General features: G+C 31.7%; 2 protein-coding genes across 4 annotated transcripts in view; one reads left to right on the plus strand and one right to left on the minus strand.

The window, feature by feature from the left end:
- LOC143236679 (gamma-interferon-inducible lysosomal thiol reductase-like) overlaps positions 1 to 3,452 on the plus strand; it is a 16,681-nt gene extending 13,229 nt beyond the window's left edge. For all 3 annotated transcript variants that reach the window (XR_013019653.1, XR_013019654.1, XR_013019652.1), the window contains exon 8: positions 1,840 to 3,452. The gene's annotated coding sequence lies outside the window, so the exon portion shown is untranslated. The remainder of the gene's footprint in view (positions 1 to 1,839) is intronic.
- Positions 64 to 22,349, minus strand: LOC143236678 (PDZ domain-containing protein GIPC1-like). Its single transcript, XM_076475080.1, has 6 exons — positions 21,936 to 22,349; positions 9,611 to 9,841; positions 8,599 to 8,737; positions 8,318 to 8,427; positions 3,020 to 3,101; positions 64 to 1,069 (listed from the first exon to the last, which is right to left on the minus strand). Exons 1-6 carry the CDS (start codon positions 22,194 to 22,196, stop codon positions 888 to 890), a joined length of 1,005 nt encoding a protein of 334 aa, XP_076331195.1. The 5' UTR covers positions 22,197 to 22,349; the 3' UTR covers positions 64 to 887.
- Between the last annotated feature and the right edge of the window lie 3,259 nt (positions 22,350 to 25,608).

Genomic DNA, 25,608 nt, shown 5'->3' on the forward strand with positions numbered 1-25,608 from the left:
TCAGGACCCATATTTTATAGAAACAAAAACCGAGAAAAAAATTACCAAAACACCACCTAATAATTTATTTACATCTTTTAATTGCAAAGTTGGGGCCACCTCATTAACTAAACACCTGCACACTCCTACAGAATTTAGGATTAACACAATGCGTAATTATGATGGAAAGGTTCACTTACTGCATAGCATTGTTACCTGTTTGAAAAAAGGCTTAAAATAGGATATCAATGTATGGAAAATCATGAACACCTAATTAAATCATGAACACCTAATTATCATAATTTAGGCTTGTTGTTTTTTACATTTTATAAAATATGTAGCAAATATTTTGTTACTAAAATTACTTATTCGTTGATAAAAGTTGTTAACTGTTTATATCAATTTACACTTAGTTTTAAGTTAGTTGGCTTTCTTGAAATATTAAAGGCATCAGGAAATTGTGATACGTCTTGAATATTGTGAAATACCACCACCAAGAAAAGCTTTAGCTGCTTAGATGACATTTTATTTCTTCTTTGTTAGGTAAAAATTGATATGATGCACTTTGGACTTTGTTCATCTTTGCATAAATCACAACTGTACGTTTTTAAAACTACCACCAGTTTGTATGATTTTGAAGATTACGGAGAAAAACTATTCTTCCACCAATCTTCAAAACCTGATTCACAGCTCACTCAAACGTTACAACTCTCCTATTCAAAAACGAACTGCAATCTGGGACAAATATTTATCTGTCATGCATAAATCACAATTTCCTAATACTTTAGAAAAAAAACTTTCATTAAAAAATATTACGAGAAACTCTGTTATCACTGTATCACATGAGGTCACTTAAATATCCAAACAAATGGCTAATCTTGGAAATCTATCAAAACAGAAGTCATAGACTAGAAGGGGGAATTTACTTCCTCCTTCTTTATCCTGCCTGACTTGGCATCACTTATTGCTCCCCAAAGATCAAATATGAAGTTGTCTGTGAATCCAAACTCTTCTAAATCTGAATTATCAACTGCTGTAACGAACTGGCTGGGGTTTTCCTTGTCGTGGCCTAACTCCCAGATCTGTGTGGCTTAGAATAAAAAGAACTAGATATTAGAAAGTTTCTCGGAACACCCTAGATTTTGTGATCGTTCATTTTATATTTTTCTTGCACTTTTCAGGCTTATGGTAAGAAGTTATTCAATAACATTTATGAAAGCGTTGATGTGACAAAGATTGAAATCTGTGTTAGCTCATGTTGAGATTCCAACCACTAAATCCGTATACCAGTAGTAGACAATCGTGTAATGTTAAATTTTTCTCTAATTAGACATTAAACATTTTACTTTAATAGTTAGGAGTGTTGAACTAAAAACAAACCTTTTGGAGCTTTGTACTTTCAGTTAGTGTGTGCTTTATTGATACACACCTGACTGACCTGTGAAATAAAATGATAGATGTGCAATTAAAAGAAAAGTTAGTGTTATAAGTTAAGTTAATAGTATTAAATTGTCTTATACACCAGAATGCAACAGTATCCTGTTCATAGAACTAGGGCTCAAGGCTTAATATTGGATGTTTCTCAAAGACAATTTTGTCAATAATTAATTTACACAGAAAAATACAATACTATTCCTTACTAGCAAAAGTATTTGGCTTTGGACAGCTTATTTGGTTTATATTTTAACAAGGGCCTAACATTTATCATTAAAGTAAATATACTGATCTAATTTTTAATACCGAAATGATTTAAGTTTAAGTATTTTCTGTTATATTGTATAAAGTCTAATCAATGTTGACTGTATATTAAGAAATCAAATATTTGTTCTTTTATTTACATATTTCATTTTATATTTTCAGTACATACAGTGATGACAACAATAAGTGGATTTTTCTTCAGAAGAAGAAACTGTCAAACAGTTTGCCTCTGAATAAGAAAAGTCCACCTTTTTGAAAGCAGTTGAATTACAGGGTCTTCATCATTTTGTATTAAGATTTATTAAACCTATGGGTTTTTCTGACATCATAGACAATATTTGGTTACAATTTTGTTGCAAAGCAACATAAAAGCTGTTAGTGGAAGGCATTGTTACTAAAACATTACCTAATTTAACTGATAAACTACAGGGTATACTGTGAGCACTTATGCTTGTACCCATGTGGATCAGTAATAAGACCTAGGTGCATACCCTCAGGGACCACTTGGTATGGATGTAAAATTTTCAAATTTCTCAGTTCTTGCTATTTGGAGCTGTGACAACTACACAGACAGACAGAGATGTACACCCTTGTTTTGTTATCGATACCTAATGTATTGTATGGACTATGGACTACCCACTTTAATTATTTGGCTCACATTAACACTTCAATGGGAATTTCAGGAAACAGTTTCATTCTATTTACATGACAGCAAAACAATAGGACTGTTGACATAGTGGGAGAGAACTGGAGATAAGATAAACTGGTGAAAACATCATGCTATTGAAACTAAGTTATTGAATTTACATACTGATTATAAGTATTATTTTATTAAAGTTACAACTCTTATAGTAAGGATTTTTAAAACAAGTATAACGTTTGTATCTATGTTTTAAAACTATTCTTTCTTACTTTAAAATCATAACTTATAGTTTATATAAGCCAGAAGCAACTGAAAAATTTTAGGGCAAAAGTTTGATAGATTTTTAAGAATTCTTGTTAACAAAAATAACTAATTAACTACTCATGTTTTGCCAGCACAAAACATTACATGCTGTAATTTAATATACAAGATATATCACTTTAACATATGTCTTTGTCTACATAATTTAACATGCATTGTTATTCTAACTGTCAAACATCTCTTATGGCATGCTTAATGAGATTTATGATATTAGTAGTACTTGTTCACCACCAGAGGGATCAAAAGTTTGTATTCAATACATTTTTATTTAAGTATTTCCAAATTAAAGGATTATTAAAAATTACCAATGTTTCTGCTTAATTTCACAAAGTTTTTTGTTAATATTCGATGTAGTTGATAAAAATATTAAACACTTACCTAGCTCGTTGTCATTAATTCCCATGAAAGACTCCAGGAGTCCATTTATCTTCTCAATAGCAGTTGTTGCTATGTCATCAGGCTGTAGTAGAATTAAAGGTAAATATAAAAATATTCCTTCTGTAGTAATATTTCATTCATCATTGTATATAATTGAGTGAAACCTTATGTACAATCAAATAAAAAAAAAATGACTAAATACAATGGGGTATCTATTGTACCACCTGTAGGAATCAAAACCAGATTTTTAGAGTTATGAGGCCTCTGTTGCAGTGCTAAGTGATTGAGGGAAACAGTTTATTATTTGATATCCATTATTGGTTATAAAGTTTGTCTATTTTTATCTGTATTGTTTTGTGATTAAGTTATAGACATTGCATTTATGCCACTTGTGTAAATATTCATATTTTCTATTAAAAACATAGAAAATCTTTATCTGCCTGTCACACCATTTATTAATTTAAGTCTAACTAAAATAATGAATGGGCATGATCTCCAAATTTCATTTTTTCAGTGTTAGCTGATTGGCAAATTTAGTGGCATGTATTGCTCACACATATGAGTTTGATATTTGCTGTGGGCAAAGCACAGATAGCACATTGTGTAGCTTTGTTAGTTTTCTTTTACCTTCCAGATACTGACATTAGGCACCACATGTCAAATTGATATTTTAAAATTTCATACCTTCCAGGACGTGTTTCATTTTCTAGCTTAAGCATGTCTTGAACAAGGCACTTAACAATGAACAACTTCCTACATTATCTGAGTGCTTCATGTATGTTTTAAACTCCTTCCATGTATTTAAACCATGTAATATTTAATGTTGTTAAATTTATTAATCAAACAATTTCATTTGTTTCACAAAAATACTAAAATGGAATTATCTGTAAAATATATGTTCCCAGTATACACTTAATGTTTAAGAGATAATGGTCTGTTATTTACATTTTTGAGATGTATATAAATTTTGTTTCTCTAGCATATATTTGCTTCCAACATGAAACAGAAATAGCATTTAAAGTAATTACAACTAAATCTACATTATAAACATTTTCTCCCACATTAGGCCTGTGATACATTACATACACTCAATATAACTTTCCCCAAAAATATAACAATTTGGTTTGTTTCATGGAAAAATACCTAATAGATTTAATTAGTATTCCACATCTTAAACAGTTGATAGATGGAAATAGGAGGACTGCATTAATTTTGAGCTGGTTAAGAAAAAATTGGGAAATTTAAAGAATAAGGTTCCAGTGTCAGATAATATTTCCCTAAGTGTTGGATAGATGAAGTACTTGCTTGAATAGTAGCCACGTAACAGAAGGTTAGAAGTTACTTAATGTAATTTATCTTTTCAAGGGAGGTAATAATAATAATAAATTGTTCCAGTAACTACATACCCATTAGTCTTTACATTAGTTATGGGAAAACTTTTAAGTCTGTTAAAAGATGCTTATCAAGGTCATTTGTTTATAATTTTATTGGATAGTGAACATGGTTAACTAATGGAAAATCTTGCCTTACAAATCTTCTGACATTCTTTGCAAATGTTATTATGTAGATGAGGGTAAGGGTTTAGATGTAGTGTACCTGGATTTTCAGAAAGTATTGAACTAGGTGCCACATAAAAGGCCTGTAAAGGAATCTGTCTCTTTAGGCGTGGAGGATAGAAAAGTGGCTGAATGGAAGAAAGCAGAGGGTTGTTGTAAACTGAGTTCAGTGAAACTGGATTAGTGTCACAAGTGAAGTACCTCAGGGTTCAGTTGTAGGCCCACAGTTGTTTTTTATTTACATGAATGACATATGAAGGAGTGGTTAATAAACCAATGAATTTGCAGATGATATTAAGGTATTGTGGTGGTGCTAGCTATGAATATTTACTTCTGATTTACAAAAGGATTTAGGGTGTTGGGCAAATAAATGACAGGTTTTAATTATAATAAATGCAATACCTTTGGATTATCATAATTTGGATGGATATAACTTTAACAGTGTTATAAAAGAAAAGGGATCCTGATGTAATGGTTTATCAGTCTCTTAAGCTGTGTGCTGTTACTAGTGGTAGGGCAAAGAGGATTTTATATTGTATCAAAGACAATTTTATTTTTCTAACAGGATGGTTGCCATTAGATGTTGTAGAAGCAGTAAATTTAAGTAGATTTAAGAGAGAACTTTAGTTATATGAATGATAATGTTGGCTTTAAGATTTTTAAAATTTGTAATAGTTTAGAGAATGTGACAGTGAAGACAGGCCCCTAGATTTCTTGTTGTGCTTAAACATTGATTGATTTTTCAATTTAAGACAACATATAAACATGTGTTGTCTTTGTGATAACAATATGTATGTTTTTAAAGTTTTATTGAAAATCCTTTCATATTGTTTTGTATATCAAATTTAATTTTTAATCCCAGGGTAACAAGTTATTTTGAAAGGAATAGAGGGTCTTAAAAGTCTTAGATTTTGATTTTTCAGTCTTTGTCAGGAGAGGACATTAAACTTGCAAAGAGATAACTTAGATTTAAAATCAAAGAAGATATATATAAATTTATTAAGAATTTAATATTAACAATAATGGTGGATCTTTGAAATAAATGGTAATTTTGTCCTTTCAAAATAAGGAATACAAAACTTGATATAATTGGTATAATTTGATTTGTAACCATATAGAAAATGTGTTAATTATTTCATTCAAGGACAATATTTCGCAAAAATAAATACATTAAAATTTTAAATGTGGTACAGGATTTCTTTCAAAGAAGTGATAAAAAAAAATGGAGTTTGTTTTCATGGATCAAGAGCGTTATAATGATGTAGTTTTAAATTACTTAAGTAATCAGGACACTCGGATATGTCCTTCATGTAATACAATATTAGGAACATTTTGTGTTACACAAAATTCATAAAAGTAAAGTTAAATAATTTTAGAAAGATTCGGTGGAATATCGTCCTATAAAGTATTCCAAGGATTAGATGGGGAAAAAAAACAAGGTAATCAAACCACTGATCCCCACCAATTCTAAAATATGAAATTATTTAAGAAATGATAGTTTTAGTAATAGCTTACCAGAGAAAATTGAAGAAAATATAATTTCGGTGTCATTAGATGTAGTATTTCTCTATCCAACTGTCCAATATGAATAAGGTATAACAGCTATTGACTATTAATTAGATAGATAGATACAGATTTATTACATCCCCTTTCACTAAAGAAGTCATAATTGAAAGTTTAAACCTTATTTCAGGTAATAAATGCTTTGTTTATGATATATTTGTATCAAACTTTTAGAATGCCCATGGGAACATGACTCCAAGTTGTACCATTTTAGTAATGGAATATTTGGAAATTCATTTGTTCAGTAGTTTATTAAATAAATAGTTACTTGAAGGAAAACTGCAAAAGGTTTTTAAATTATTGGATTCTATTATGGATTATGTCCTTTGGTTTTGGAATATTGTTTTGAAAATTTGAAACCAATTAACTGGTATGAAGTTCACTTCTGAAATGAGTAAATTACGTGTATCCCATTATTTGTGTGTGTTTGAAAATCAAAGATAAGACAAATGGATTTATATTACAAACCTACTTCTTCGTAACAGTGTTTAAAATTTTACAGTACTCATCTTGTTCATATGAAGTTATACATTCCACTTTGTCTAGCTAAAGAATTTCTTCTATTGTTTCTAAGCTCAAAATTCAACAACAAAACTTATAAATTAAAATAATACCTTAGGCAGTTTAGTTATCCAGAAAATATTATACATATTTTTAACTTAGCTAAAATTAAAAAGAAAATTAACAATAATCATAAAGATTATACAAAAGGGCAGATTATTTCGTTTGAAAATAAATATCATAAAGGAACCAGATAAGAGATTATATGCTATTCCAGATCAGAAAAATAAACCAGTAAAGCATAATAGTTATACCCATGATTTTATCAACTTTAGATTTAGTTGTAATTCATATGTTGTTATATACTTTTGGAAACAAGTACTTGTTGGAGAAACACTTGAGAATAAATTTACATAAATATGTCAAAACATAGTCCATTGCTTGTTAACTAACCCAACTTTACTGTATGGAAAAATGTTGTTCTTGGCAAGAACCTTTTATTCCCAAATATTTCTACAGGGTATTTTTATGAAACAAATGATATTTCATTAATAAATATGAAATTGTGTTAAATGTTACACACAGAGTAACATTGAAAAAATTACTTTCATATTTACTGATGAAATATCATTTGTTTCATAAAAATACCCTGTAGAAATATTTGGGAATAAAAGGTTTTTATAAAATTACTTATTTCATATTTAGAAAAATTGAAGTTTGTAAGTTATTAACTTATTAAGTAATTTTCATTCAAAACAAAACATGGAGAATAATGAGATTTGTTGCTAATTTTAATACTTCATTTTTTCTTTCTTACAATTCTAAATTTTGTGCATTGTCAGAAACATCTTTTAGTAATTTTGGTTTTATATGTGAGAAATTAAATTGCATGTTAATTTCATTAATTAATTTAACTTAAGTTTTTACAAAAAAACATTAATGATAGCCATATTTTCATTTAATTTGAAGAAAACCATTAAAAATGGAACAGATTCTACTTGTATTATTTACCATTTTGTTTGAAATTCCAAAATTGCATCAAATGCCTATTACATTTAGGTTAATAGAAATTCTTTCCTACACCATTCGTATTTACAAAGTATGTAAAAATATACTCAATTTCTCTGTGTGTATGTGTAGTTATTCCGAAGAGAATCAATTGTTCCAGGAAACCTGTAGCTGTACTTCTATGAAACTGTTTTTGAAACAAGTAATGAACTATAACAGACAATCACACCCTTTGTTATATTCATTATCTAATCTTTATCATAAATGTAAGTTTTAATCTAAACTGAACATAAGTTGAGAGAAGTAACAATAATTATAATCATGTACCTTAGATATTTGTATTCTTGAAAGAAAAAAAGCAAGCTGTTTTTAACAAATCAAAGAATTTTAGTTTCACCATTCTTGGTTTTCCCCATCCAAACAGTGAAGTTCATTTAAAGGGGTTGTTAATTCTCAATTAAACAGATAATTCACTGTTTGTAACAATTTTAATTCCTGTATACATAATTTAATTATTAAAAATTAATGGTTTCAAATACTAATAAATACAGAAGTGTTTACACTTTTTTTTAAAATAATAAACGTAATACATTAATAAAGTTTTTGATTAGTCGAATTGCTCTCTGAAATACATTATTTACAGTTAAACATAGAAGATTAAAGAACTCACAGCACTCTCGACAGTTGCAGGACCTGTTGAGCGAAGTCTTAATGTTTCCCTACCAGAGAAGTATCCATCTCTTTTTCCAAATCCCAAACCAGTTCTCGGTCCAATGTGGGCTAACAAGAAAAAACTCAGTTAATTTAAACTATTTATTTGAGAAATTTTTCTTTTATGTAGAATAATTTAAATATGATACCATCACTTCAACATTACTCAACAAAAGGTGTTTCATTCTCCGACGTTTCGCTATTTCCCAGAATAGTAACACTCATGTCGATCATACTTACAGAAACCAGCTTTAAGGGGTTCTACAAGCCTAAGCATGAAAGTTGAGCCTTTTTCAATCTCTTTAAGAGTTTTAGCAACTTCAAAATGTCTACAGCCAACCATGCTGTTCCCATTGATCTTTTCTATGTGGTCTCCCACCTAGAGAAGGAGAAACTATAGATAAATCAATTTATAAATTATTGGTGAAACGTTACATAAATTATAGTTGTAATGGTGAGAGTGAAGGAAAATAACATTAGGTAGTATACTACTGAAATACAGACACGTGCCCTTAATATTCCAACACAAAGAATTTAATACATCTATCCAGGAAAACTTAAAACACATTGGGAGATAGAGAGCGTAGGTGTCTACACAAGAAGAGATAGTTTATCCAAAGACAAAAAATAAAAATCACACCAATAAAAGTTGAACAAGTTAGGAATTAGACAGAATAAAGATCTAACTGCAAAATGTTTATCCAAGGAGTTAGAATACATGTGTAATAAAGTAAAAGTTGAAAATGTGAGAATTTAAATAGAACAAATGTCGAAACAAGAAAACTTTATCCAGTGGAGAAATGTTTAATATACAAGAAACGAAACAGAGTAAACAATTAGTAAAAAGTTTAACCTACTTAAGGTAAGAAAGAATAAAAATCTATGAAACTTTTATTCCATTATTATTTAAGTACAATAAAAAATAGACAGCGTAGGACTCAGGCTTGTCAGGGAGAGAAGATTGACAAATATAACGAACGGGTTTCAAATTGTTAATACTTCATTACAAACCATTCTAAATTAGCCGTTTTATAAACTAAGCACGTTTGAAATTTATGTAAGAAATCAACCAGCAATGTGTTTAAACCTGATATTTTGAACAAGTTTCAAATCTTTGCTCAACTCGACCTTCCTATTTTTTTTGATATATCAACTGTTTGGAACCTTTTCATAAAGTTAAATAGAAACTACATACAGAGAAGTCGCTCTCCCCGCTAAACGATGTTCAAGAAACTCTGTATTAAATACTTACGTGTACATACTTAAGTTGATCCATTACACTTCCTTCCTTTATCCTTTTGATAAAAGCGTAGCCGGCTCCATTGTCGGTAATAGTTAACCCTAGAGCATCTTCAGTTTTCTTGACTTCGATTTCCTTTGGTTGCCCCTTCCTGTGTACAAAAATAAAGTCTTCTAGTCCGATCTGACCACCGAGTAAGTTGTCCATGTTGACTTTGTGAGTGTTGAGCGTGCAGAACAAAATCTGAAGAAAGAATGACTATTTTGATTAAAAACAACAATTCTTTTTACTCGAAGAGTTCAAGATTTTTTCTGGAATATTGCAAAATCGTCATAATTATTTTATTTGAAAATTATTCATAGTTTGAAGTTATTTTTTTATAAAACGCTCATTATCAAATTTAACTCGCATTGATGATTGTGCTTCCATCTAGTGGTGACTGTTAGCGTATCGTCTTGTTTTGTTTTGTGTTGAGCAATTTTCAGATAAATATCATTCGTACTTTAATTCTCAGGTCCTTTGACGATTAAGGTATAAAATAAAATAAAAATTAACCTTGTAGCTAAACAGTTTTCTGCAATGATTAGATATTTATGTTGTTAACATTGACACACATTTTATCTTGTTTTTTTTATTATTATTTGTTGCCAGTTGTTGAATTGGTAAACGAGTTTTAGAGTTTGAATACGAACAGTATGGTACCGTGGAACAGTAATATATCTTGTTGAAAATCCCGACATTAAAACCGTATGTTATCATACAATTAGTCAATTTATGGAAGGGAGCGATATTGAAATGAAAGTATTAAATGTGTCCAAGTAATTTAAATTACACACCACAACATTTGAAGTTGAATATATTGTGTGTCTGGTTGGTTAAAAAAATAACTGTAGTGCAGTTGTGACTGAAAAGTTTATTACACTGAATGTAACATGTCTGATTGTAGATTGCGGGTAAATGTAAAAATATACAATACATTATAAAGAATACTTAGTGGTTGGAATAACGTATATAAATTACAGTGGCTTTATACAATACGGTGCACATTACATGCACGTGATGAAATCAGTTTTACCGCATACAGAACGACACTTGATGGAGTGACTTATACAGCGTACAGGGGTTATTCATATGGAATAAGGTATACAGTATTCTAGGAATCTATAAGGTAGGAAAATGGGATCTTCATAATATAAATAGATTATACAGTGTATGAAAGGCATTGACAGGAGGAATGGAATATACACTGTACAAGCGATCTTCAAAGTGGAATAATATATACAGTGTACAGGGGATCTCGATAGCATAATAAAGCATAAAATGTGCAACGTATGTTGATTGCACAATAAGTAGTGGAATAGAGTATGCATTATACCTTATAGCTAAACATTATTATTTTGCGTTACCTTCAAAATGTACAAATTAAACAATGAACTACATACTACTTCTATTAGTTATTAAATCAAAATGAACCACTAAACATTACAAATATGTATAACAAAACTACGCTTCAATTTACTAGGAGTTACAAGAATTAATGGAAAACATTAATGGCACTTGGACCCCAAAGCTAACTTTTCTACCCTAACGTTGGAACAAACAACTTTTTCAGATTCACATATTTCCACGTAGTAAACAAAAAAATAATTCTACTTTCTCGTGTTTCACATTTATAATTTTCATAGAAAGTTAATTAATTTTAAATGATTACCAGAATAAGAGGTTTGTTTTTTAAATTACTTGTTTTTATAGAGCTTAGATGTGCGATTGCATCTAATAGTTATTCGGATTATAAAAGCAGACGACAAACTGCTGTGGTATTTTTATAACAATAAAACAATGGCAAAATGTATTTTTCTTCCAAGAAAACAAAACGATGTTTTATCAACGCTTTATTCTAATTTCCGTATTTTGTATCTGGAACCTACAGTCAAAGGCAGTGTAACACGCTACTTCTTTAATTAACAGCTCAAGTTTTTAACCTTAAAGGCGTTCGGAATTCTTCCAAAACAAGACAATAGTAGGAAAGATTGTTCTTCCAAGAAATATATGTGTACACACCACACACAGAGAAAGAGATCACTTCAAGGGCATCTAAATTATAAGAATAATAAAAAAAAAGAAACTGATAATTTCCAGACATGGACACTCGCCAATCTCACAAAGTTGTGACCTAATTTTCACTTGGTCACGCTTAAAGCTTTTGTCTGTAGTTGACTGTTTCCCCATTACTCTTGGACGTTCTCAAGTTGAAGTGAAGCTATACATCTGAAATAACTTAGTGGGCTCACAAAGATGAAAAGCAAATGAATATTATTCCCTGGTTTATAGACTTTTGTTGCTTAGTTACACTGGACAATTTAGATTGGAGGGTCTTAATATCATATCGCCTGGAAGACGAGTTGCCTCGGCGTGATCAAGTGAATCTTTCTGGCCATTTGGTCTGACCACTCTCAAATTTCGTGAATTCTTCTAACCATTAGGCACGACTATGGTACCTTATCATTGATCCATTTCCTTAACAATACCGATACATACACTGCTAGAGATGACAGCTAGATGCGGTCACATACTAAGTGTCACTAGAGATCCGTAACTATTGGAATAGCACTTCACCTATAGTCCGAAATCATTACACTTCTAACCCTAAAGGAGCTGTCTACAACTCATCAAAAGCTATTGATTTATAAACAGTTGCATAAATAGACGTTACTAAATCACACCAGCAGTAACACATCAGAGGTAACAATAACTCATTACTACGTATTAGTAGGAACATACGAGGGATTTCAATCATGACTTTCAAAAGACGATGGTTTCGATCTACGTTCCTCAAATGACAAATACTGAACACTAAGAGTCTCTTAAGAAAAGGTGAACTCTGTATAGACGTGATACAAACGGTACAACTTCCTTCATATTTTACAGCAAATTATGATGACGTCATCCAGCATAATGGCTGCCAGCCATATTCTATTCAGAACTGCATACAATATCTTGTCAACGTTGAAAAACTAAGCTATGAACGAAAGCATTGTATTATATATTTATTTTAAAAACCTCTATACAAATGCCTAAGGCAACGTCTGTAACACAAGATACTACGAAACTTAATGTTGTTTTGTGTAGGTTATTGTTAGAAGCTTCAGCGATCGAAACGACAAACATGGTATTAAGTATATGAAACTAGCTAATTATACAAGATCAACTTCATTATATTCTGACCCAGTTAGCGATTTTTCTTTGTTTGTTTTTAATCTGTGAGTTTTAGCAGTTTACATTGGAGAAAAAGATGAAATTCCGTAAGTACTGAAGGAAACGCAAAGGAGAAACTTAAAATTATTTTTTAAAGAAACGTTTAAAGCTCAAGTGGTCCCTTCTGTTTCTGTTTTTGCAGGTGGCGCAGCCTCTCGACAGAAGAAAAAATAATAAGAAACAAAGGTCATTTTATTCATTGATCATTTATGAATTTCGGGGAAGGGGGTAAAGTTAGTAATGACTCAAACTTGCCTTCTAAAAAAAAAAAAAAAAGTAAAGATTATGGGCTTGGTTTCATGCCCTCCCTGGTATTTCTAGGCCTATGTGGATTCAATAAGGAACAAGATGTTAGAAGAGCCAGGGAAGAAAAGATAAAATGAAATGCAGCAGCTTAATGGCCAACTTATGTATGACCTGTTTTTATTGTTTGTTTGTCGTTGTTGTATATATCTGGATTTCTTTACTTTTGTCTTATATTTTTTTCTCCAAGTTCCAAATTCATTTCAGAATATACATACCTCTTTACAGTGACTCATTACTTTGAACCGAAACCTTAATTCCAGCTGGGGAAATCGTAAACATTGAAATTTATGGAAGAGTGTTTTTCTCAGGTATTTGTGATTAGGAGCCCTGGTCCCCTCATTCACATATTTATGATACATCTTATTCGCATTTTAAACTTTATGTTTGCCTGACTAATTAAAAACGTAACTAGTAGTTCAACCTAATTTTTTCTCCTAACAGGAGTGCAAGTGTAAACATAAAACAAAATACAGATTTAAGAAACTGGGCACACCTAACAAACACCTAGTCATGCATTTAGCGATTGTTTAGCGGCAGAATAAAAACAAGTCTGACTACTTTCAAGCAACTACTAACGTCATTTATTGACCAGAATACTTTTCTCGATTTTATACGTCAAATGACCTCATTTGATACAACTGTGTCGTTGCGGTTACTGCACTAAAACCGTTAGAGGCCGCTCTTTGGATTGAAGTATTGTTCTCTCTTCTTGGCCAGTGATAACAATGGATCTAGATAACTTCCTCATCTGTCGAGTATGTTTTTATTTACACTAAACCACTGGACGCTACGACTACTCGTGAGTGATCTCACAGCACAGATTCTCTTGTTCTACGTTTAAGAATCTCATATTATGCTTTGGTTGCTATTTTCCTGACAACAATACGAATGTTTGATATATATTTAATAAAAAGAACAACAAACGATCTTAAATGATTCCATCGCGTTTTAACTCCGTAAAGTTATGGCTGTTTCACAGAAGGACAAAGTGTTAAAAGTAACAGTTGATCCAAGACTGCGGAATTATTAGTTATACATTTTTGTTGTGGGTATGAGCCAGGTCAGAGGGACTAAATAATAACAACACGATGATATACCCCTTGGTCCAATGAATTATCAAGTTTGGTTGAGATTGATCCAAAAACCATAGAATAGTTCATACACAAACAGATAAGAACACAATTATATTACTTATACAAGTTTAGATTTAACTACATTCTTTGGACACTGTAATGATAACAATGACACGGTTGCTTCTTAGCAACTCAGCTGAAAGAATCTGTAATTCAACTATACTGTTTGTAAACTACAATGTAAACAAAAACCTTCTTGTTACTTAGCAACTCAAACCAAAGTATCTATAATTTAATTATATTCTCTGTAAACTATAATTATTACAATAGCTTGGTTGTCATTTAGTAAATCAGAGAAAAGTAACTACTTTAACTATAATGTTTGTAAACTGTAATGACAATAACTTCATTGTTACTTAGCAACTAAGATGGAAGTACCTGCAGTGAAACTATATTGTTTGTATACTGTAATGATTACAATAGCATAGTTTAGAATAACAATCAAATTTAAACAAATCGACCTTCAATTAACTTTTTCTCCATTTTGGTTGGATACTTATGAAAATTGAAACTCGCGTCACTAAATCCACAACATTGTATTACAAAACTTAACTGCAGTTTCAGTTAAATGACAATAACAAATTGAACTCAACTAAAACAGATGACTGATAATTACGGTATTTATTAAACTAGATAACGACACATTTAAAGACACGATTACCAGAATTTCTCAACGTTATAATTACACTAGCCTTTTCTCATTAACCCTAAAATAACTAAATTACAACATTAATATACAAAGGAGGACTAAACATATTACACCACGCTGAGAAATTTCACGATTTTGCTATTTACAACATCAAGTCTAAGGAAATCAATACTAGTTAGAGGGATTCATTGCAATAATTGTAATACTTTTAAAAGTTTTATGTTATTACGGACAATATAACTATAGCAAGTTGGCGTATAAAGAGTTTAATGATTGTGGTCTAATGGAGGAACAGATGATAATTCTAGTGTTCTTAAAGCATAAGGTTTTACTTTTCGGTCAGTCCTACCATATTCACAACTCTTACATTTCCTGCAGATTTCAGTATAGGTTCTGGTTCTTTTATGAAATACAACCTTACACGTTTACCACCAAATTCTTCCGGCTGTAAACAAAATTAAGCTACGTCACGTATCGTCGACCTCTTCCAGACTTGGTTGTTACGATGTTGGTTAACGTCTATGCTATATTAGTTCTTGTGTGAGCATTGACTAGATGTGATTATGTTCATCATTCATGTTATGTTAGTTCTTGTGTAAACATTGACTAGATGTGATTATGTTCATCATTCATGTTATGTTAATTCTTGTGTGAACATTGACTAGATGTGATTATGTTCATTCATGTTATGTTAGTTCTTGTGTGAACATTGAAGAGATGTGATTATGTTCATCATTCATGTTATGCTAGTTCTTGCGTGAACATTGACTAGATGTGATAATAATCAACACCTGTGTTAAGCCTACAAGTGTATTATTGTTTGAAATATCTAAGTTTAGTTGTGTTACATAAACCAAACCATAAATTATTTAACATTTTGTGACAGACACAATGTTAAAGAATACATCTCATAAGGGAACACTGTTATACTATGTTCTTTTTCTCTCAATGGAGAAATTATCCATTGCTACGGTTGAAACATCTTAACACGTGCTCCACGAGATATCAGTTATCATTATCTATTTGATGGATTTGTAAAGGGTAGAAAGTCTCGGGCACAATTACTTCTAAATTACCAAGTGAACACATGAATATTCAAAATACTGCGAGACAACAGCGCTGTCTTAAAATTAAAACCTGACAGGTGCAATAATTACACAGGTTTGTATCAATTTCATAAGAGCTGTTTTGGTTTTAATAATGGTTTGTCCATAACTCAGCTATGCAGATTTCGAAAATAATATTCATATTGTTTTTATAAATCGGGAATAAAATAAAAAAAACCTTACTTGGATCAAATTATTATTTCATCTACCACAATGAATGTTTTTTATTAATATGTTTGTTAACAAAAATAAAAACAAAGCGAAGAACATTGATGTAAAAAATATGTAACCTCATCCATCCTGATTTTTGTGTGTGAAATCTACGTCTTTTTATTTTCAAAACTACGTTTTGTTCTTTTACATATTGCGTCTGGAGCATCTCGTTTCAATAATCAGCAGTAACCAGCCATCACACTGATGTGTCCACCCTCCCTGTTACCTCTTCATTTCTCTGATATCTTGATGAAACCTTTCCCACTGTTCTTCACTGATGGCAACAAGATTTTCAGGGAAATAGTCAATATGTGAATGTAAGAAATGAACCTTCAAGCTCATATTACAATCCAACTTTGAATTTGTCGAGAATGCTATTGATAATATTTTCTTAATTTGAGTCCTTGTTGTTTCATAAAATTTTGTCAGAAATATCTTTGAAAGCAATCTACAATAATTTTTTTTCAATGTTCATCATTGTTCTTTAGAACTATTCATCCAAAGTCAATTTCCTAATCTGAAGCCCAACAAAATTCCCTTCTTTAAGTTTCGCTTCTGAAAGAGCTGGGAATTGCTCATATAGATAATTGAAACAGTCGACATCTTCGTCTACTTCATCGAGAACAGTTTTATGTGAAGTGGAGTTAACAGGACTTTATGTTAACCAAACTTTAACGTTGAAGGTTTTTTGATCCTGGTATCAGACTGACTCTGTGTGATCACTGGTTCTTTATTCACTGCTAATTTGGTACTCTGCTGTCTTATTCACAAAAAACAACAACAAACAGCGCACTTTGTATAAACATATTATTCACCCAAAAACATAGAAAGGACTTTCAATCTCCACAAGACAGTTAACCATGTTGTTTGTATTTGACCTTATTAAGAGGTTCTAGATTTTCGTACGTTTCCTTCAAGTGAACCGAATGAGCAATAGGAACAGATGCGTACATGTTACCATTATGAAAGAACACCTTCTAGACTTCTTTTAGAGGAATCAGTGAACAACTGCCACTCACTTGGTTCACAGGCTGCAGCTAGTTTAAAACGGTAAGAAATTACGCTAGTGATTGTTAAAAAGAGATAAAGGAAAAATGTTAAAGGTGAAAACCATCAATAACTTAACAACAGGTACACACACACACACACACAAACTATTGTCGATACAAACGACGTTTCGGACAATGCTCTTCTTCAAATATCACTGTTCAATTAGTAATACCTGAAGACGTGCATTGCCCGAAACGTTGTGTAGACAATGGTATATACATGTATATATATATCTGTAGTTAACTTCATAGACTGCAGCTCCTAGTAGTGGTATTAATTCAGCAACATTGTTGTAATACGTCAGTAAACCTTCTTGCATATGTACAATATAAATTCTTTCTCACGATTTCTGTGCAAGTAAAACGATGTCCCAAGAAAGTAAGTTGTTAGACCGAAATCAGGACCCCAAAATCTGAAGAATCTTTTGGAAGACCCAAATCATTATGTTCACCTTGTGTGAAAGTTTTGGTTCACCAGATGTTTCAGGTTGAAAACAATCCCTATCATAATTTATATTGACGTCAGATTTAGAATAAGATGAAACTGTATCAAAAGCCTTGAGTGGAATTGGTACAGGTACATCAGCTCCATGAGAAACAGGTCTGATAGCAGACTAAAAGTTCGAATAAGAAATTTCCTTTTTTATTTCAACCTCTGTAGTTTTGAACGTTACACAATAAAACAGCAGTCATCTCCATGGTTTCTAGGCTCACGCCAGTCCACCGAAACTCCAAAAGACAAAAACGTTTTCTTACCTTTAGTCCATCTTATCAATCAACTATCCGATACAAACGATGCCCATGACTTCTTTTGATCTTGAAAAAAATTCATTAAATAATCTTGGAAAGTTTGCAACTGAGCTGTCCCTAATCATATGCAAGTTGTTATACCAGTTCCGCGTTTAAAGAGAAGGTTTTGTAGGATACTAGTTATTTTTTTATCGTTTTCTTCATCATACGAAACTTGTTATATTAGTTGTTATTTTTTACTGATTATTCTGTTGTGTATTGGTGTTTGTTATAATACGCTCCCATATTATGCGAAACATGCTATACTGGTAAAATACAATTTGGAAATAGCGAATTCTCAACAATTGATCCCCCTATAGTTATTTTACGATATCTATAGTTTATTTCACAGTACTAGGAGTTAAGGAAATATGAAGTTCAAATTTGTCGCGGTAAGCCTTTCTATAATTTCAGCGAGATTAAAATAACAGTTTCTTACACACTGAACATTCAAACACATTCAAATACCCCTTTCTATAAAATAAAAACAACAGTTAGCAAGTATAGCGTAGCTAGTTCAGTCACGTCTCTTGTGACGTAACAATCACTATAGAAGTTGACCTTGAACATAATAGTCTCGGTTGAGATGTAGTTCCCCCTGATATCTACACGTGTCCGTTGAACTTCCACAGTGTCAACTACTGAGGGTAAATAATATATAAAGAGATTCACCATTCATGTAATCTTCACAGTACAAGGATGTTTTCGAACGTTATTATTTTAAAAAACCTAACACAATAACGGGCGGTTTCGAAATGTGTTTTAGTTACTTGTTTTCACGCCAGGCTTTGGAACAACTTTCACCATTACTGATTCAGTCTTTGTTCAAACTGCACATTTTCAAATGTATGCAGTATTTTTTTCGTTACTCATTTAATTTTTATACTGATATCATTTTTATTAACTTATTGTTATTTAATTATCTTTTGGCTAGATAGATAGTCAGATACAAAACAATTATCAGTCTCAAAATTCTCATTTAAATAATGGTAGTAAATTAACAAAAATATGTAAAACTTGGATACGTATTTTACGTACAAATTACGGCAAGACAAAAAAAAAAAAGCAGGGGCAAGCGCGTTCGGTTTAATTCCCGGAAAAACAGAAGTTAATAAAATCTAACTCTATTTTGTTCAACTAACCACAGGAATGCTCCATGTACAGGAACAACGGCTACTTTCAGATAAATAAACTTGCGAAGTTTGTAGTTCAGATAATCAACATGGCGAACAAGCTTCCGCCATTAGGCTTATCTCAGTCATTTCAAACAGCATTGTAGGCCTAATAAGTGTTTGTTTAATTTTACGCAAGCTACTCGAGAGGTGTCAGCATTAATCCTCCCTATATATGAAGTGATAGATTAGAGAGAAGGCAGCTAGTCTACATTACCAACCGCCCACTCTTGGGATGCTCTTCAACAGCAAATACAAGGATTGTTCGTCAAAATATAACGTTGAGAATGGTTAAACAGGGTGACCCCTCCAGATGACCTTCTACCATCTTTCAGAGAAATAAAAAAACACAATCTACCAATACAAGAAGTCGATCTGATATTTATAAAAACAGTTTATATTCTGTTTATAAACTACTAGAAACACCCATCAAGAATTATGGGAAACCACCGCTGAATGATTAACAATAATTATAGAATTTAATTAAAACGAGCTTGTCTGTATCTCCAAAATGCACCCACTCTTCACTTCTTTCACCAATCTCGAATTCTTTAATCATCACATCTTTAGTAAAAATTAAGCATAAAATGAAGTGTTATCGTAAACCAAAGTAAATATGCATTTTAAAAGACAATTAAATAGCACTTTTAAATGTATTTATGTTACAAAGTAGAAAACATAGCGTGGATATTCCGACACAAATTTCCATTCTTTCGGCTATACAAAGAATAGAATAGATTTGTTAGTAATAAACGTTTACTTTTTTCTTTATTTTTAAGGAAATGTAGAAAAAAGAGCGTATTAACACCAAAAGAATATTTATTAACTATTATATTTATTAACACTTATAACTTTTTAAACAATGACTCTATAACAACGTCAGTAACAGTAGGCCTATTTGTAGCCTAAGTTAAGTTTTAAGCCTAATACATAAATGTTACGTGAGGTTTAGATGAAATACTACTTGATAAATTTTATTTTATTTCTGGCTACAACTCAATGTCATTAAATTTCTGAATTAACCTATTTGACTGTTATATCACCCAAAGTTATGGAAAAAAAAAGAAGAAACAAACATTTCTAACAAATCAACGTGAATGTTCAACATTCAACATAAATGCCATAGTAGGTCAAAAACATTCAGGTAATAATTTTGTTGCTGAGCGACGATGTATATTGTTGAGTATTACCAAAAAAAGGAGCGTGAAAGCGTTACTGACAAAGTGACAACAGGGATAAGCCTTTTATACTTAGTAGGATATAAAAATATCTGGTGCTTCTTAAGCAAGTACAAAGAAAAATACGTATTCGTGTTTTTACTTCGGTATTCTCATGAAAAATGTACCAAAATCTGGATAGAGTAATTTCTAAGATGGTACAATATATAAAAATTTCCTTTTCTTTACAAAATGTAACTGTTCCATATCATCTCAATCAATAAATAATTTTAAAGTTTTATGTCAGGGTAATATGGAAGAAAAAACCACGATCAAGATTTTCCTGTTCAACCCTCTCCTCTTCTTACCTATAGTCATCCTCTCAGAGGCTATGCTGATATAATGCTCAACATATCAATATTATTTTACGTTTTCATTCGTTTCTTAAAAGTTCTTGTAAATATTCTTACTAGAAATAGAACTAACGAAAATGTATATTCAATGCTATTACATAGGTTCATCTGTTACCGAAAAACAATGTTTTAAATTTGATATATCATGTGTGGTTATCGATTTTTGACAAAACACAAACACTGTTACATCCACAACAGTATTTTACAAAACACGTGCGGTTATCGATTCTTGACAAAACATAAACACTGTTACATCCGCAACAGTATTTTATAAATCACGTGGGGTTATCGATTCTTGACAAAACATAAACACTGTTACATCCACAACAGTATTTTATGAATACTTTCTTTCTACGTATCAACTTTCAAACTTGCTTAATAACCACTGAAGTTACATCGTGAAGATAAAAAATATTATGTTTCGTTATTTTACACTTCATTATTATTGTTTGTATATAAAACTTGTATAATTTTCAGTGTAGGGGGGGTCCTCTACTACCATCGCCTGGGGCAATAGCCCCAGTTATTTCCGAACCACCAATTGCGACGAGAATTTGCTTAACAGATGCTTTTGAGAAAGCATCACGTGAAACACATTCAGAAGTGGCCAAGGCTGTCAGGAAAATAGTTGGTTTGTTTACCATTAATATTATCCGTTCACAACAGATAAGTCGATTGAAACTAACTCCGGATATCAAAGACTAATGTGGTTAACATTTCTGCAACAAACTTTTTTTTTCAACCAGATGATAATTATTTCATGAAATTTACTATAAAACAAAATCTATTTCTGAGTCAGTGAAATCGTTTATCCTGTACCCTTATAATTATATCGAGGACTTAAGGCCATAATGGTAATCAGTAAAGTATATACAGTAAATGTTCTTTCTTTTTTGACATTTATATTAATGTTTACTCCTGATTAAGTCAAACTACGTAAGTATTATAACGCACTATTTGGTAAACAATGAAGTCATAGTTCAGAAAAATGTCACAAATAGCCGATGAGGCACGTAATATATTCGATAACTTAATGTCTTGGGTTAATAATCACATGGATAAAACCAATTTTCAACCATCTCAAGGAAAACTCACCTCTGAAACAGGAAAATCGTAGCATTCTGCGATCTTCTGGTAGAGTTCCCGGATGTTAGTGAAGCCCGATATAACCCCAGTAGGACTACCTTGGGCTTGCTGACAGTGGAACACAAGTTTAGGTTTCTGAACAGGTAACTTGCTAGTGTGTTCAGTCGACCCATTCTTCATTTCGCTCTTATTGTCCGGTGGTTCTTGGGAATTTTCTGTCGAAATATTATATTCTGCATCGGGCTTTTTCTTCTTTCCAAATAAAGGCATAATGGACCAGAAAAAAATCTTACCGAATTCAGTCAGTCTTTTAATAAATCCAACTCGTGTTTAGAAAATAAGTCCACTCTAGTAGCTACCTCAAATACAAGTTACGTTGAACGACAGTTTGAAGCAGCCACCTGGCGGCCATAGTTCCGCCCTTCTGAGTAATGCAAGCGCGATAGACAGATGTAGGACACCTGGCTGACGTTTACTAGAATGACTCGTACAATAATTTAATAGGGGTGCACGCTCACCACGTGCAGTGAGGGTTCGTTTTCGAGCTGGTGATCTCACAACAGGATGTTTGGTCACTCGAGGCTAACAAAACAAAAAGAGTTGTGTGTGTGTGAAAGTGGTGAGGTCCACTGATCAATATACCGAAGCAAATCTAAAAATTTAAAGGTGTCCACACGGCCAAACTATAAACGTATCCGGAATATATAAGTAACCACAACCAGCGAGATCTTCGTTTCTATTGGTTCGTTCTGACGTCATTCAACAGATGTTTCCAAACAACCTTCAAAACGAACATAGTTTTTTTTTAAACCATTTCACAATAAAGTTAGACGAAAAGTACAAAAACATTTTGGTTCAATTATTTTTATTTTTGTATTTCGTCATTCTTTTCGTTTCATTACATACACGTAAACTATAAAACAAAAAGGTTCTTCCCTTGGTAACAACTTGTTAAAACGAGTGGTAGTATTGTGGTAAAGAGTCCGGCATAGCCAGGTGTTTAGGGCACTCAACTCTCAAACTGAGGGTCAGACGTATGGGCGGACGTTATAAAGCTACGCTCAATCCTATTATTCGTTGGTAAAAGAGTAACTCAAGAGTTGGAGGGGGTGGTGATGATTAGCTGCCTTCTCTCTAGCCTTACACTGCCAAATTTGAAACGGCTAGCGCAGATAGACCTCGTGTAGCTTTGCGCAAAATTCAAATCAAATCAGCTTGCGGTAAAGAAAACATGGTCAACAGCCAAAGTTAAAACATGTTTATACTACTAATAGTGCTGCCATCTCTTGAGTAATGTTTACTCAATGTAGCTTTGCGCAAAATTCAAATCAAATCAGCTTGCGGTAAAGAAAACATGGTCAACAGCCAAAGTTAAAACAAGTCACGTGGTAAAATAAACAACATCAACACTCAGTATTCTAACAACTTACAGAGTAAAAGTGACAATGATAGTCAACACTGAGCGTTATGACCATTGATAGAGTAAAAGCGACAGCGTCAACGCTCAGTGTTATAACCAATCACAAGATAAAAAGGGACAGTGTTACAGCCACTGACAGAGTCAAAGTGATAGTGAAAGTAACACTCAGTGTTATAACTACTCACAAGATAAAAAGTTAAAGTGTCAACACTCAGTGTTATAGCCACTGGTAGAGTCAAAGTGACAGTGAAAGTAACACTCAGTGTTATAACAACTCACAAGATAAAAAGTTAAAGTGTCAATACTCAGTGTTATTGCTACTGACAAGATAAAAGTGACAGTGAAAGTCGATACTCAATGTTATAACCACCCACAAGATAAAAAGTGACAGTGCCAACACTCAGTGTGATAGCCACTGACAGAGTCAACACTCAGTGTTATTGCCACTGACAGGATAAAAGAGACAGTGAAAGTCAATACTCAGTGTTATAGCCATTGACAGAATAAAACTGACAGTGTAAACGTGACAGTATCAACACTCAACGAATACAGAAAATTCTGAGCATTTGTGAGTTTTCTTTCAATTACTTGGAATCTGAGCAAACCATAATATATTATTCTCACCAAATAGGTAAAAATAGGTTTTTCCTAATTATGCTCACTTTACAAGACGTGAAACAACCCGCAATGTTCGGTTTACAAGGTAAGAAAATATAAGTATTGTTCGGTTTACAAGGTTAGAAATATTGAGAATTCTTCGTTTCAGTAGATAAGAGAAAATAAAGGTTGTTGGTTTTACGAACTAAAAAAACAAACTTGTTTATTTTAAAAATATAAAAAATGTGAAGCAATAAGCTTTTTATCTTAAAATGTGTGAAAAACATTTTTCAGTTCTTGTGTGATTATAAAACGATAAATTGATTTTACAACAATTTTAATTTCAGTTTTAAGAACAGCTTTCATGTAAACATTACTCAAGAGATGGCAGCACTATTAGTAGTATAAACATGTTTTAATAAAATTTATATTTGTAGTTTTTCTGGGTTATCATAAACCACTTTCGTGGTTCATAATATGGATCACAAAGAATTATACAAAACTTTAACAATGTTCGAGCAAAAATCACCTTAATCAGTAAATATTCAGTTCAAACAACACTTTAAACTATTATTACAGATAAAGCTGTACGCATATAATTTTACACATAAAAACAACAAAAAACAAGCATATTAGACATAGAAGGAATTGAATATTCGCTCAAAATGTCTCGTTTCTAATTCTTATTGTTATTATTATTCTCTTTCAAGCATACAACAAAAATGGCTTCATATGTTGCACTCAAAGTATTTGTAGAATACTAAATAATATGCTGAGAAGGTCGTAGGGGTATTGCAAAAATCAATTTGTTTCTTCTATATTTTACACAGTTAAAAGCGAAAAGCACAATTCCAGTGTAAACGATGTTAACGTTAGCCCTTGAAGCTAGCTTTCTTACAATATATGGTATTCCTTTAAAAAGTTTAAGTACGGAGTAAAACGGGAACTCCCAACCAATAAAAGACAAAGGTTAGATGGATCTACGGTGCAAATACTCAATGCTTTGTACACTATACAGTCGGTGTCCTTAGGGGGCCAACTCCTATATTATGTATGAAATAAAGGAGTAGATAAAAATCAGAACATATACCATCGAATTTTATTACACACACGTAGAATAATTACTTTAAAAGACATGAAGGTTTATTTAAAGCGATGTCTTAGACACATACGTTTTATTTGAAAAGACTGCTTTTCTGCTGGTTAAAGTTTATACGTGATTAGTAGGGGTTGTGTCTTAGTCTAGGCATAATATTTGCCAATTACTATGAATTATATATATAATTTAGTTACATAGAAACTATAAATGCTCACTATATTCTCAAAGAAATCTCCAGTTGAGGCTTAACCTTTCGCATTTTGAACAAATGTGATCATATAGTCAATAACTACAGTAAATCATCATTAGCCATATTAGCTAGTTACGAGTCATATTTATTATTATTATTACAATGTATAAATTTAACTACCATATCAAGTGATCCTTTGCCCATAGTTGAGCATAAAAAGGACAGTAAACAAGATAAATAAACAAATTAGGGATTTAAAAACCGGAGATATTGTAGATATTATTTAGTCAAACTATAAATCCCTACTTTGACCGCATCAAATATAATTCTAGGTAACAGCGTGGGTTTGTAGTTTGACTATATAATATCTATAATA

This window comes from Tachypleus tridentatus, chromosome 13 (assembly GCF_004210375.1).
Source record: "Tachypleus tridentatus isolate NWPU-2018 chromosome 13, ASM421037v1, whole genome shotgun sequence".
In the NCBI taxonomy this organism is placed as follows: Eukaryota; Metazoa; Arthropoda; class Merostomata; order Xiphosura; family Limulidae; genus Tachypleus; species Tachypleus tridentatus.

Bases quoted from the DNA above. Each gene is read 5' to 3' on its own strand.
- LOC143236678 (XM_076475080.1), bottom strand. From the start codon at position 22,196: ATGCCTTTATTTGGAAAGAAGAAAAAGCCCGATGCAGAATATAATATT. The intron at 8,738-9,610 runs GTAAGTATTTAA...CTCCTTCTCTAG, and splicing joins ATCAACTTAAGTATGTACAC to GTGGGAGACCACATAGAAAA. The intron at 3,102-8,317 runs GTGAGTTCTTTA...ATTCTACTACAG, and splicing joins CTGCAACTGTCGAGAGTGCT to CCTGATGACATAGCAACAAC.